At 40.3% G+C, this 16,358-nt stretch overlaps 1 protein-coding gene across 1 annotated transcript in view; it reads right to left on the bottom strand.

Moving 5' to 3' along the window:
- The window catches only part of CERK (ceramide kinase), a 606,813-nt gene that overhangs the window by 337,524 nt on the left and 252,931 nt on the right, over positions 1–16,358 (bottom strand). The window contains exons 5-6 of the mRNA XM_044087264.1: positions 15,276–15,345; positions 1,690–1,835 (exon numbers count right to left, since the gene is read on the bottom strand). Of these exons, the coding sequence (XP_043943199.1) occupies positions 1,690–1,835; positions 15,276–15,345 (216 nt within the window). The remainder of the gene's footprint in view (positions 1–1,689; positions 1,836–15,275; positions 15,346–16,358) is intronic.

Genomic DNA, 16,358 nt, shown 5'->3' with positions numbered 1-16,358 from the left:
AGGCAAAGCAAGTTTTCTATCAGGTTCTCACAGGACACTTGTTCAAAACAGCTTGTTCTAGGGAAATTGCAGCTAATGCAGTGACATTTACCGCAACTAAGTCAAATAATTAAAATGGAATAAACAGAACAGGAAAAAAAAAGCCAGAGGACCCTACAATTCAATCACATTTGCCTTTACTACCTACTACAAGTATAAACAAAAAATGAAAATCCTACAGCCTAGGACAGAACATTACTAACAGACTAACAAACATGAACGGTTTGCAAATTTACAGTACTGAAAACAACAAACCTAATTTAAAAGTAGCAGAATGGAAAGCACAGTAGTAGTGCAGCAAAGAAACTGGCATCTAACAGCAAGAGGCTCTCCAGTTTGATTTTTGGTTAGGTCACCTTCTATGTGGAGTATGAATATCCTTCCTATCTCCACAAAGATATTCTCTGGGTACTACAGTTTCATTCTCCTTAAAGACAACATGCAGTTGACTACAGATCTTCCAAACTGACAGTATACAAACACAACACAAGGGAGTAAAGTGTGTGCTTACTGTGCCAGATGCCACACCAGGTTTCAAAGCCTTGCACCCACTAGGTGGCACCATAAAGGGTAACGCAAGTTATCAGAAAATGGACTGATGAATGAAGGTAACAAGAATCCTGACTACGGTTCAGTACAGCAAACAGAAAAAGTATGAAGCAAATTGCAGGTTCGAATGTCTCATACAGAACAAACTGGTAGAAGCTACAAAAGATGAAGCAAACTGGTCAAAGTTTTAAAATGAATGAAAATAAGAAAGAAAAAAAAGATTTTATGAAGGCAAACACCATCTCCTTATTTACATGGATGAAGTCCACAGCTCCAAAACTATGGAGGAAAATCAAAAGACCAAAAATGCCTGAATCACTGCCAGTGTAGCACCATAAATCAGCAGTGATCGACAAACTTCAGCTCAAGGACTTGAGCTCAATGAGCTGAAATCTTGTCCAGCTGACACTCAACCAAGGGCAGTGAAGGTTAGTTTGACAGCTCTGCTTCCAAAGTCTGTGAATGAGACATTAGTAGAATGCAAATAACTCAACTGATATAAAGCATTGATGTTGCTACAACTTACTAGTTAGAATTCTGAACTGAGCTGAAGGAAAAAGCAGCAAGAGTTGCACTGTTTTGAAAGGCATGACCCTAAAACCCTTTACGAAAAATGAAACGCCGACAATTCTGCATGTGGTGCCACCAGATCAAATCATATTAAGAAAGTCAAAGATCACAGTTATGTCTATGATCCGCTGTTTATTACAAACATAAAACAGCAGGAATGTAACTGCAACAATAAGAAAATGGATTTATTAGCTACAGTCTGATACTGTAAAATGCCCTTACAGCCACTGCCTTCATCCACCATCAATAAGGCAAGTATACAGGCAGTAAAATTTTTTTTTTTAAAGAAATAGATCTGGTTAATATTCCTCACAGAAGACTTATAAGAGTAGATATGTAGATATTACTCCAGATCCATTACTTCTTTGTTTGTTTGTTTTCAAGAAACAGGCCACATTACTTAAGTGATTCAATGCAAGTATAACAAAAACATGGTTGGTATTTCTCTGTCATTACAATTTTTAAGTGTAAATCAATGCAATTCATAATTTTTTTTAAATAACGTCTAACGTAGCTGCAGAATAATCTTACCTGCAGGAATAATACCAATTCTAATATTACATGGGGCTAGTTCCGATTTGGAATCATTTTGGTCAATACCCAAGTTCTTCTGGGTTCTTCCAATTACGCCATGCATTATCTCACTGAACATGCCATCTCCTCCAACAGAGACAATACTGGAATAAATAAAAGGGGATTAAAGGCTTGTGTGTTTATCACATGAATGCTGTTACAGATCAGGTTAATTGTGCATGCTGCACTTTGTCACACCATGAAATCAACAATAAAAAAAACAATGTATTTTCTGTATAGTGCACCTTGCACAATAGTATAACTTTTATATGTAAATTCCCATAAATCTCTTCCAGAACACTGAGCAGTAAACCAAGCCAAGATTGGTGTCAGTCATTACGATTCTGCAGAGTTTAAGCTTTTGTCACAGCATCAAAACCAAACTACAACTATCCACCTGCAATGGTGAGAACACATTCTTCAGCCAGACCTAAAATTGTGTGTGGGGGTTATACGAACTCTGCAAACTCTACTCTCATCTAGAGTAAAGTAAACCACTCAAAGGGTTCTGCTGCTACAAAGAACTACTAAGGGGAAAGCATACTTATTTTGCAGGATACCTCACAGAAAAGGGGATTACTACAGAATTTTGTCACAGGTGAGTTAATCTTCTATTCTGATACCACTCTGTTACAGTGTAAGGTTTACTAAATTAAAGCAGTGCAAGTGCAGCAGACAGAATAACTGTTAGTGTGAAATGAGGTTTCTGAGAACTGCTATTACAAAATTGACAAGTCAAGACATATTCTGTAAAGCTCTGCACTGTCTCACATTCACTAGATGAATCTGCAGATGATGCAGCTGACACTCTTGTGTTACAAACACTCGAGAGCAGCAGACTTCCCTGCACCAAAAGAAAAAAATATAATCAACTCACAAAAACAAAACACAAAATCCTTTTGGCCAAAAACTTCAAAGGAAAAAAGAAGCACTAATTAAGAAATGACAAAGAATGAAGTCCATGATGTTAGTACAATAACATAATACATATTTGATAACCAGGTTGGTCTACTGGACACAAAGTCCCTTTTAAGGGGCAACTCGTGAGCAATGTTTGGTTAAGTAACTTGCTCAAGTTGCACACAAGGCAAATGAGGGCCAAGGGAATTAAACCCACCAGCACGTGAACTATAGTAACCAGTGAATGAAGTTTCCTTTCTTCCTGCACATCACTGATGTGAGACTACAACTGAACACAATACCAGCAGTCACAAGAATGTTTGTACTTGGCCCCAATCTTTTTATTAGTGGAATGTCCACATGGAAGTTAGACTCAGCAGCCTTCAGCCACGGTCAACAGAGGGAGCTAATCTAAAATAACATGCAGAGTGCATGGACAGATGTAAATATTTAACATTACACCAACAAATGCTCTTAGTGATAAGGCTATAGTGACTAAAGTCTGTAATAAATGTAAGCACATCTACAAGATAAAGAGCTAAAACATAGGTAACAATTAAATCTTAGGAAAATGCTACACAAATTAGAAAAACTCATACTCGCCTAACTGTATAAGCAAGATTCAAAAACTTTGGAAAACTTAAAAAAGTAACCATTGTAAACTATGCAGGGTCAATGATAAGGAATGTAGACACATGGAATACATACTATTAGTCGAAATAAGAACTTCCTCTCTTGGTTATGTCAGTTCCCCATTTTGTCAAAACATTTTTGCTTACAGTAGCAGCATCATGGAAGATTTAGAAAGTGTCTCCTTACTCTACAGTGTTGTGCAGTCTCAGCATTAAGATATTTTAAAATACAGGGGTGTGGGGGGTTGTGCTGGAGGCTTGCCATCCTGCAAAAATACAATTTTTGCAGCATTTTCAGTGGTGTAGGCATTTTGTTTTTGTCAGATCTGGGTTCAACCACTTTATTTTTTAACTTACAGTTAGCCATGCAACCATAAAGTACAGTTGTGTACCTGAGGGAAGCAGCAGTCCTGCAAGAGTGATACCATAGGGGCAACAGAGGGCAGAATCCTGTCCTGCAGCACAGATTGTCTAGTGGCATGCTCAATACCTCATACATCTGTATTATGCTCATCATATGGATCACTTCATCCATCCATCCACAACCCCTTTTTTCCCTATTATATGGATCACTGTTGCAAGATTATAGATCTGAATGGGAGAATACCAAGCAATGTATCTTAAGTTTCCAACAGTAGTCAGATGGTCTAAAGCAGTTACTTCAATTCCTGAGAATGGGCTTCTAAAGCAAAACACAAAGGATCTATTGTCAGTTAGTGATGAAAGGAAGCTATTCTTTCCTTGAAAATCTACAGAATACAACAACATTTTGTCAGGGATTACGAGAGGAAAAAGTGCCAATAGAATGAGACCACCAGACTCACAGACTGCTGAAGTACTACAGAATTTTGGTCATATGAAGTTTTGTAATGCCAACCTTTGGAAGAGAAGAATACATGTATCCATAGCTTTGAGAAACACCCCCGACAAGGACTTTGCTGGTACAGCTATATTTCACTTTAACAGCTTAACAAGGCAATCTTACTACAGCAGCAGATATCCTACTAATCTAGAGTGAACTATCAGATGGGAGATGTCCACCTTTCAGTCCAACCTCCAAAGCCTTTGGAGACATTCACTGGCCTGATGGTCAGCTAAAAGAAGGAGCAGCCACACTATTTTTCTGTTCTCATTTTAGAAAAGCTGCCAATAACAGGTGTCTGGCTCACAGCACATGCTGCTACTGCCCCCCCCCCTTTTTTTTTAATTTAAGTAAGACTATATATATTGAGATTTCATCTCACCTTCATCCACTATCAAGTCACCTAGGGCAGTAAAAGTGAGAAGACCACCTTGAGGGAGAAGGGAGGGAGTCTATAATATGGCAATGATCATGGGGTGTAGCAATCCTCTTCCAAAATCACCTCACCATACAGCAACTAGACTACAATAACCCAGAAATCAAATATGCTGAACTAATCCTTGGCAAACTAGAAATAAATCCCAATAAGCACATAATTACTGCTACATCCCACCAGTCAATAATACAACTGTTATGGAACACCTACTTAACTGGCTGTCCAACTCCTTTCCACATGAAACCATACTACTAGGGGACTTCAATATAGACTGGACAAAATGCTCCAGCCACAATACCTGTGCCTTTCTAAACCTCCACAGGTTTACCCAAACCATAGTAACTCCCACAAGAAATGAAAAAGCATCCAAACACAATCAATCGTGGACTGGATCCTGGTATCTGACCCCACTCAGCCTCACCTATCAGGCTGTTTCCCAGACAGCCCAAGTGACTATCATCCAACCTACTTAATTAGGTATAAATCACAATCTATCAACCAACCCATCCTCAGAGAAGTTTGCAACAGAAAAAAGTTTATAGCTACTAACTTCATCCAAGAGCTACAAAGTGTCAACTGGGCCCCCCTTAAACAACTAGCCCTAGACAAAGCCAATGAACATTTCAACTCAACCTTCCTAATCATCCTAAACCATCATGCACTTTCCTGAACCATTGGAATAAAAACTAACTATGCCCCATGGCTCACTAAAGACACCAAAACTAAACTGAAAGAAAGAGACAAAGCTTGGGCATAGTATCAGAGAAATAGAAACATTAGAAACATCCTAAACCATCATGTACCTTCCCGAACCATTGGAATAAAAACTAACTATGCCCCATGGCTCACTAAAGACACCAAAACTAAACTGAAAGAAAGAGACAAAGCTTGGGCATAGTATCAGAGAAATAAAACCTTATGTCTTAGACAAAACTATCTAGAACTCCGAAACAAAACCAAAAAGCAAATCAAACTAGACAAAGCCAATTACTACAAAAACATGCAGGAAAAACATGCTCATAACCCCCAGAAATTTTGGGCCACATTAAATAGCATACTCCACCCAGGAAAAACCACCACACCATCCCCAGTGCTACCTAGCAATCTTGAAGACATTCACACCCAATTCAACAAATTCTTTACCAAAACTGTCCAAACCCTGGCCAATGCCCAATACAGTACCAGCAGTCCCAAACCAACAAATATCCCCAACCCTTCTCAACACTCAACCCAACATCCCCACTTTCAACCTCCACCCTGTGTCCACCAGGGTAATTTCCAAGCTCCTCAAAAAACTAAAACCAACCACACTAGCAGCCGATAATCTTCCAGCAGACTTCCTTCAGATATCACCTGATACCATAGCCTACCCGGTCTCTATTCTCATAAATAGAGCACTGCTGGAAAACAAAGTACCCACCTCCTGGAAAACCTCACACATCATTCCACTACACAAAGGGGAAAACTCCTTAGAGCTGACCAATTAGCATCCAATTGCAATCCTATCACCTCTGTCCAAAATATTAGAAAGAGTGGTTCACACTCAACTAATACAACACCTCAAAGATAACAACCTTCTCTCTGCTTCACAACATGGCTTTAGACCATCTCACAGTACTACCACAGCCCTCCTATCATTCACGGATATAGTTAACCACCACAGAAACAATGGTCTGTTTGTATCCTCCATATTCTTAAACTTATGAAAAGCCTTTGATATGGTTAACCACAGCATTCTTCTCAATTCTCTATCTAGCATAAACATAAGCCCCTCCTCTATTACTTGGTTTAACAGCTACCTATCTGGCCGTCAACAAACAGGTCTCTGGAAAGACCAACTATCCCCCCTATGCCAGTTACCATAGGAGTCCCTCAAGGGTCTATTCTCAGTCCCTTACTGTTCTCCTTATATACTAACCACATCACTTTATCCTCACCCTCTGTCAGTAGTACAATATGCAGATGACACCACCCCTATTTGTGCCGCCACCACATTACATGGACTTCAATCCTTAACCCAGAACTACTTCACCCTCGCAGAAACATGTTTCACCAATATCAAACTTCTTCTCAATCTCAAAAAAAAAAAAAAAACTTATTATATTTAGCCCAGGAAAATCACCACCCCTAAGTGATAGACTTTTCCATCAAATCCAAAGACAAGACTCAAATCAGCCCTACCACACACACAAAACTGCTAGGTGTTGAAATTGACAACGATCTTAAATTCGACATCCACATTGCTCAAACCATCAAAAAGGTTAACAAAAAACAGACTCCTTTATAGGAATAAAAACTTTATGACTAATAACACCAAAGCAACCAGTGCAAGGACTCATCTCCTATCCATCCTCTTATATGCCTCTCCCATCTTAACTAATCTCCAGCAAACCGACCTAAATAAAATGGAATCTTGCTACACAAAATAGCTAAATTTGCTACCGAATCCCCTTATAGGTCCCATCACTGTCTGTCACTTAAGCAAGTCAACTGGTTGGAGCTACCTCATATGCTACTACTCAACCAACTATCTACTGCTCACAAACTCTACTACTTTCACACACTAACCCTTGCACTACAGGAACTCATACAACCACACATCCCCACTAGAACTCTTAGATCCAGCAACCAAAACCTCATAAAAGTCATCAAGCATAGAAAAGATGCTGGTAAATCCCTTTTTGCCAGCACCATTGCCAAAAAATGGAACACCCTACCAAGCCATACAACCTCTACCACCTCCACTACTCAGTTTAAAAAACTCCTGAAAAAACATTTTCAGAATAACTGGCTATGCTCATGCCATTCACCAGGATAACTCTTAAAAAGGTAACTCCTCTGTACCCCAACTACTCTCAGACAGTCTGTTTCATGAAAGCATAATACTGTCTCTTTTTAGGTCTTCTGAGTAGATATCTTTTGATACTCTACACCTCAATGTTTGACTTTTGTTTGAACTGTTAATTTAATGTATTCCATACTGTATGTATCATCTCATTGTATGTAAGCAATGAAAGCTCTCATAACATGAAACGTATATTCCATGTAATTTCCTGTTATTCTATGTATGTGTTGTTTGGAGCTCATCACCCCAGTCCTCCGCTGAAAATGGACCTGTGTCCAGTCGGACTTTCCCAGTTAACAAATGTAAAATAAATAAAATACATAAAAATGTTACTTAAAAACCTACTGTTATGGCGAGTTTACTCATACAGCTTTACTACGTTCATTGAAAAGATAACTGCTGTAACATGCCTACTTTCCAAGGGAAGAGTACTAAATAAGTGAGGTGCCTCTTGCCTAGGTGGTTGTTCTAACATACCATGCAAAAAATGCAATGGCAAATACTGCCTTGCTCCAAGACTGCAGATACAGATTATAATGAACAGAAAAAAAAGTGTCACTGAATGTAACACTGTAACTAGTGGGGTGCCACAGGGATCACTGTTGCGCCCTCTCCTGTTTGGAATTTATTTCACAGACACCCATGCCAATATCCAAAAAGTGCTGTTGAATATGTTTAATGATGATTGCAAGCTGGGCACCATTATTCAGCCACTGAAACTATGCCACTGTGGTAATCGCTGATGGGATATACAAGAGGCTTGGATATGCAGGGCCTCACTGAGGGACATCATTGCCAATCTGTGTGGTTGATGGGAATGAATATTCCTTTATTTATATACCAAAATGATCACGGAGTTGTCTGTGAAAAACCCAAAGGTTGTAAAGCTGATGTAATAAGAAGGCTCTTAGGGCTAACAAACAGGGCTATCATCTCTTTCAACATAATATGCTTACTTATAAAAGGATTTGATGCAAGTACAGTGTACCTTTAGGTGGGCTGAATTCACCTCCCAGACCCAAAATGGAACATCCATGTCAGGGTTTGTGCCCCTTCTTGGATCACAAATGGCAAACTTTGGCCACAATCTGCTGACTGAAGCTACCACATGAATATCCTAATGGAGGGAATTACAGGAATTAATTTGTGCAGAGGATAGCTGCCTTGATGCCACAGGTTTCAGAGGGAGAATTGTACTTTTCTTATGTGCAGCCTTGCCAAGGGGATCATTAAAATTAAAGCCAACACATGACCAGATGCCCAAAGGAAGACTCCAACTGTTAAGAGTCCTCTGTTCCAGATCTGCAAAATAACTCCTTAACTGACAAGCTATAGCCTTTAACAGGAATACCCATCCCTTTTCTGTGCTCATCAGTGCCTCAAGAAGTTCTCTGTTCCATCTGGCGCAGATTTAACTTGGGAAGACTTACGGGGGGGTCCTAGAAAGTACAGTTTTGTACCTATCATAAATGTAGATGTTCGAGTGCTAATACAGCTGCAGTCAAAACAGATGGGTTTTCCTGCCATCAGGCGGGTCCTCGGTCGGCCAAATTCCAAAGTCTAGGTCCGGCGTCGGTTGTCGTCGCTTCTTCCCTGACGTCAGTGCGACAGGGGTATAAAAGAACCAGCCGATGCCATTTTCTTCAGTTTTTCTTGCCCCAGATGTCAGGTGCCCCCAGAAGGAAGGCAATACATAAATTTATGTAATAATGAAATGCAATATAATCAAAAAACAGTAGTTGCAAGCAAATACACCATAAAAGAATACCCCAATCAGGTTGTATGAGGAGGTGTTAGCCATTAGGCCTGTCCCAAGAGGGGAAGGAGGGAGGGAAACCTGGACTGCAGCTGTATTAGCACTCGAACATCTACATTTATGGTAGGTACAAAACTGTACTATGTTCATCGTGCATACAGCTGCAGTCAAAACAGATGGGTAGAATCCCAAAGCTAAAAAAGGGGTGGTAGGCACTAGGTGGAACTTGGAGGAGCTAGGATGCCCTGCAAGACTGCAGTGGCAAAGCCTGCTCTAGATTTGGAGTATAATGGTAGGTGATAGTGCTTGGAGAAAGTATGTACAGAACTCCAAGTGGCAGCTTCCAAAATATCTTTGGTAGGGACCCCCCTGAGGAAAGCTGAAGAGGTAGCTGTGGTCCTTGTGGAGTGAGATCTGATGCCTGCAGGTACAGTTTTACCATGAAAAGAGTAACAAAAGCGTATGCAGTGGGCTATCCATTTTGAGATTGTCTGTTTGGAAATAGGCTTCCCTTGACCTGTAGCATAGGACACAAAGAGTTGCTCTGATTTTCTGAAAGGCTTTGTTCTGTCCAAATAATAACGTAGCTGCCTGTGAATGTCCAAGGAATGTAGTAGTCTCTCACCTTTGTTTTGAGGATTAGGGTAAAAGGTAGGTAAGTGGATAGCCTGATTCAAGGCTACCCTGGATACTACCTTTGGCATAAAGGAAGGATTGGTCCGTAAGGAAACTCTGTCCTGATGGAAAATGATGAAAGGCTGCACAGCCATGAGGGCTTGTAGTTCTGAAACCCTGCGAGCTGAGGTGATAGCCAGCAGGAAGGCTGTTTTCCAGGACAAGTATTGCAGTTCTGTTGAAGCAGCTAGCTCAAAAGGAGGCAAGGTCAGTTTTTCTAGAATGAAATTGAGGTCCCAAGCAGGTACTGGTTGTTTCCTTGGGGGTTTTATATTCTTAGCCCCTCTGAGGAATTGTCTTAAGAGGGGGTGAGAGAATAAAGGTGGATCAGTGTTGTATTCTGCAGAAATGGCTGAGGCATGGATTTTGATGGAGGAGAATGAAAGTCCACTGCTTAGCAACTCAGCTAGGTACTGTAATATTTAGGTAAATTCAGTATTCCAGGATTCTGGCCCTTTTTCTCATTACAAGCACAAAAACGTTTCCATTTTGCGGAGTACGCTTTTCTAGTAGAAGGTCTTCTGACCTCCAAGATGACGTCCTGCACCTCCTTGGAGAGTAGGGTCTGTTGTGATTTTAAGGAATCTTCCATGCGGCTAGATTGAGTGTTTTCAGCTGACTGTGAAGAGTTTTGAAGTTGTGCTGAGTCAGTAGAAGAGGCATTAGAGGCAGGATCCATGGTGGAGAATGCGTCAGGCTCCTCAGGAGTGGGTACCAGTGTTGTCTTGGCCAGTCTGGAGCAATGAGAATCATCTTTGGTCTGTCTCCTCTGGTTTTTAATAGAACTTTGGGCAGCAGAGGAAGAGGTGGAAAGGCATAAACTGTCATTGTTGTCCAACTGAAAGAGAGTGCGTCCACTTTCCAGGCCTGTGGATGAAAGGTCCTTGAGCAGAATTTTGCCAATTGGTGATTTCTGTGGGAGGCAAAGAGATCTATGTCTGGCCTTCCCCATGCTAGAATTATCTTTGTAAAGACTTGAGGATTTGTCTGACATCGGTCTGAGGCAAGAAAAGTTTCCCCAATGGGGTACTTAGCTTTCAAGAAGACTTCGGTTGAAAAATATTCGTAATCTCAGGAGCTGGCCGACCGGCACTTGCGAACTGCTTCTGCTTCGGGCACCGCGCGGCAAGAAAGACTGAAGAAAATGGCGTCGGCTGGTTCTTTTATACCCCTGTCGCACTGACGTCAGGGAAGAAGCGACGACAACCGACGCCAGACCTAGACTTTGGAATTCGGCCGACCGAGGACCCGCCTGACGGCAGGAAAACCCATCTGTTTTGACTGCAGCTGTATGCACGATGAACATGAGTGAAACAGTGTATGGTACACCTCAAGACCCCATGAATGTAGTCTATAAACACTGCTTGAATTTTGCAATTATCTACATACAGAAAGATAGTGATCCCATCTCCTCGAGTGGGTCAGTATCAGGGCTAAAAGTTTTCTGAAGACTCTGGATACACTGGCCAGTGCGGAAGACAAGGAGGTGAACAGGACATGGTCCTGCTCCATCCTGAACTTCACACATTTCCTGTAGTTCCTGTGGATGGAAACATGAAAACATACAGCCTTTAAATCCAAGATGACCAACAGTGCCCTCGAGAACAGGAGAGATAAAAAGTACTGGAGGGCTAATATCTAATGACTATGGTGACCATCAGGAACCTGTTAAATACTGGTAAGTCTGGAATGGGTCTCAAGGGCTACCTTTCTTTGGTATTAGAAACCACCTCAAATAGCACTCTTTCCCTTGTTCCTCCAGGAGAATTTTCATTAATGCCACACAAAACAGCAGCAAAGAGGCTGTATGACTTATACTTGTTGTTTGTTCTTCTTTCGGCTTTTCCCGGTTAGGGGTCGCCACTGCAGAACTCCAGTCCACTAATGACTGGCAGTAGATTTTTACGGTGTCGAGGTGCCAGCTCGACATCCATTCACTCATGTTTTTTGAATGCCACTCGACCACGGGGAGGACATGCAGACTCCACACAGAAGGCACTCCAGCAGAGACTCAAACAGGAGAACCTCTTGCTGTGAGGTGACAATGCTACTGCTGCACCACTGCATCTGATCTGATGAAAGGCATGTCCATAAAAGCAGAAAGACCTTACATTTGTCTCTGAAATTAGTCCATCTCCTTGCCTGTGAAGGTGGGGGGGGGGAGGAGACAATGAAATTTGGGAGCATAGTCAGTACTAGCCATTTCATTCCTGGGGAGGAAGAGGAGGAGGATACTTGCTTCCTGCTACCTAATTTTCTGACTATCTGTTACCTCTCAATTCTTGCCTCTTTTAGAAGGCCCTCCTTTATCTGAATTTGGTTCTTCTGCACTGGGTTGACAGTAAAATTAATGAGATTCATCTCACCAGATTCTACTCCCTGAAAAGGAACACCCCGGTTTCTTTTCCTATATGAAATCACCACTAATGCAGTTTCCATTTACTCACTGGCAATATGCTTGGGCTTTTCTTTCTTCACCGAGGATGTGCAACTGAGGAGTCAGAATATATAAGTAAGAGACTGTGAGAGACCCCACACACACACACACACACACACACACACACACACATAAGTGGGTGCAAGATAGCTTGCCCCTTGCAAAAAAAAGAAAGAAAAAAAAAGCTACCTCCTTTCTTTCCAAAACAGGTAATATCTTATCACCTGGTTTAATAAACAATGACTGTACTTAAAGAGGCACAAAGCAGAAGATATAACACTTTTTGGATAAGTGTTAGTTCTCAGCTAGGCATAACTTCATAGAACTACCCTAGATGTTAAAGCCAAGTAGTTGCATCCATGGCAGTGTACACAGCATACACACATCAGTACAAAAGAAAATATAGTTCTCAGTAATCCATCTATTAAGAATTCTCCATTCCCTATCTACAGGAAGGGAAGCTACTGGGTACACCTTTTCTTTTGGTGTTACCTGGGTCTTATAAAATGGCAGGTTTAAACTCCATACTGCTATATACATCTGGCCTGACTACTGGAACCCTGGACAGTTTGTCTTTCTTTATGGGTAGCAGAGCCCAAATATGTGGGTGTTATTATCCAGGTCACAAAATGTTTAAAACAAAGTGAGTCTCTAAAATTTATTAATTCTCATCATTTTAAAGTACCAGTAATCAGCTCTGGGCTAACCAAAAACTCATCCATGTCATTAATTGGTTCTTCAAAAGTAATATCTTCAGAAGAAATAGAAGACAGTGAAAACATGTCACCATGGTCAATATGGACCTACAAGGTAATCATATAAAAGTGCTACTCCTCTAAAGGCAGATGAAACAAACTTTTTTTTTTCTTTTTACCTTCTTCTAGCATGGGTGAAGGAACTACATGACCCGAATACAGAGATGACCTTTTTAAGTCCACTGTTGCTACTGAAAGGAAATATTGACATCTGGCTGTTTTCTGAACTATATTAACAGTTTCCACTAAATGCCTCATAATTAAAGATTATAATAAAACTAACAGTGAAGGCTGAGGAGTTAAAGATACTGATGTACATGAGGTCAGTCTCACTTTCTTCACCAGGAAAGACATGTGCATTTAGGAATCCACATTACAAGACACTCAGTATCCTGAACAGCCTGAATAATCTTATGAACTTGCTTTTTTATGTGGCTCAGATAAGGACAACTGCATATGAGATGGCTGTGTTGTTTTTGTTTAAAATGCATGCCACAGTGATCAGCTTTCATGACCAAAAAGTGAAAGCCATTGAAAGGATAATTACATCTTTAGGGCAACATGAATAGGATTTGGGTCTCTTGTGCTTTCTCTTGTTGCCGCGTTCTTAACAGACTTAATGGATTTCAGTTTCAGCCATTTTACCTTAAGAAGCAAATGGACTTAACTTTTCATTTTACATTGAACTAGAAAGCATAAATATGTTCTGTAACTCTTCTTCTAAACAAACAAACAAAAAATAACAATAAAGCCTTACATCTCTAACCTAGTAGTATTATTACACATTTTACTGCTGGCTATTCTCAAAAGGACTGGCTATAAACTGCTAACTACTTTGGTTACTCTTTCTCCTGTGCATCTCTCAAGCATCCCTCAATTTCTAGTGTTATTTTGAAAGAACAGCATGCAGACAGCATCACACACACATACAGTAGTGGTCAGCTGACATGCATTATTAGCTACAGAATGAAGAAAAGGATTGCGCCTTTGAATGAAGCATTAAACCAAGGCCTCATCTGCTTCAGCTACTGGTATCTCAGATGGATGTAAAAGATCCCATGGCACCTATCCAAGAGTAGCACAAGTTCCCAGATGCCCTAGTCAGTATAAATATCACCTTGGGTGTCCCCTGAAGATGAGGCCATTGGCCTAGTGGGACTAACCCGTCAAACTGTAAATTAATAAAAAAATATACAGAGAATAGTTACACAATTTACAAGTACACTGAGAAAGGACTATAAAAATGTAAGAAGTTCACAACGGTGGGGAAAGGCTGGAGAGCATATACAGGGCATTAATTAACCTTTGAATAAGAAGTCTTTTCTTTATCCCCTCACATGGTACCACTCCATGTGCATACCAAAATGAGGAACTTAACTTAATACTTCAGTTATGTCCTAGCATCCAGTCCCTCTTTCATTCTTAAGTAGTCTGTTTAGGTCTCTCCCCTCCTACCTTTTTCCTTCTCTTTAATGTACTTGAAGTGAGCTGCTTTGTAACCTGCCATTGCTTTCTTGGTTTAGTCTGGTGCAAGTAAAGCTGCTTTGGCTGTCAAACACAACTACAAATGACAGACTGGCTGTTTTATTTGCAGACGTAAAGTCTTTCCATTGCTCTGAATGACAATAAGCTGCCTTGGCATGGGATCTTGATTAATGGATGTCCAGAACTGCAGCCACATAAATGACAGTGCTGATGGGTACCACCGATAGAAGTTGGATAAATGTACTGAGTTGGACTAGGACTACCTTATGTACCCCTTTATGATGTGAACAGTTATAAAAAACATTCTCTCCACAGCATCAATAGTTCATACTATCATTTCCTATTTACTTGTATATTAATCCATGTTCAAGAATGTGCCAATGAACAGTACACTCAGTAGGCACCGCCATTGCCTTATGAAAGTACAAGGAGTTTTAAACAGATACTTTTTTTTATAAAATAATTTAGCTCTACAACACAAATAATGACGGTCTGAAAGTTGGTGTGGTTGAAGTCGTATTTACTCATGTTAGATAATAGTTACTCATCTGGAGTTTTCTTTCAAGGGCAAGACACAATAACTGGTAAATCAGATTTCACCCACGACTTGGCAGTCACCAATACATTACTGTAATATTCAACAACTCTAAATGCTACTCCAGAAAAGATCCAGACATGCTGCTGGAGTAATGCAGACTAGAAAATAGTTAAAATCTCATATAGCTTTGATAAGATTAAAACAGAAAACTTCTGATACTCACCCATCATACATGTCTAGATCTACTTCACCTTTAAGTAAACTCTCCTTTGCCTGATTGGCCCATTCTGTTACTGTAAAAACAAGTATACACAGTTTTAGTTTTTTCAAAAGCATATTTAAAATTTGAAATACTAAACGATGCTCATCTTTTCCTAAGTAAATCATTACTTATCTGTCTGTTTGCAAACTTTTTCTGTGGATCAGCAGAACAAGATATTCATCAATGATTCGTTGTACAAATTTCAGCATAAAGAAGGCATACTTATTCTCATACCAAGAAAAATCATCAACAGGGATATGACAACTTTCTGCCATACAATTCAATTTATCCTCTTCAGGTCTACTGTCCACTTTCTGCAAATCCTACACTTTATTCAAACAGCCATCTATCCCTGCACATGCACATCTTTGCAGTCAAGTTTAGTGTTGCTCGTCCCCCTCTAACACGGACATCAAGCAGGCAGGGTATTTTGTTTAGATGCTTTAATACACAGAAACACATGGATGGATAGCAGCATCCTAAAATATAAATGAACTGGTTAATAGACAGACCTTACATATATGGTTACATCTCAACAACTTACTACAAAATGGCAGTCTAGCTTGCAAGTGCTCAGTATTTATACACTTGTGCAGGCCCTTGGACAGCTTCGTAAAGATATATGCATACACACTGATCTACATCCTCCTTCTTAAAAAGACTGCCCTTTGTAAAAATATTAGAGTTAGACATGCATTATAGACCTTAGAAACAAAACACAATGTTCATATCCGAGTTGCAGTGTATCTGCTACATGGTTTAGAGATACAACCATATCTTGTAACATAACACACTGAACTAAATTTAGCAAGAGGACAGTCTTCAGTGAACAACTCGAATCAGGAACAGGAATGTCCTCTGAAATTGGAACACCGGACAACTCACTCAGAGATAAAGAGTCTTTTTCACAGGCTATGTGCTGTGGTATGGGCTTGGACACCAGTCTCAAATGTTTTCAATTCCGCCTAAACTCTACTCCTTGTGATTCCACAATGTAGGACCTTGGCTCTGGGCAAATATTCTTCATGGCACCAATCCGATCAT

Source organism: Protopterus annectens, chromosome 11.part0 (genome assembly GCF_019279795.1).
Source record: "Protopterus annectens isolate FY-2018-M chromosome 11.part0, PAN1.0, whole genome shotgun sequence".
NCBI classification, from domain to species: domain Eukaryota; kingdom Metazoa; phylum Chordata; order Ceratodontiformes; family Protopteridae; genus Protopterus; species Protopterus annectens.
This window is presented reverse-complemented; position numbering and strand designations above follow the sequence as displayed.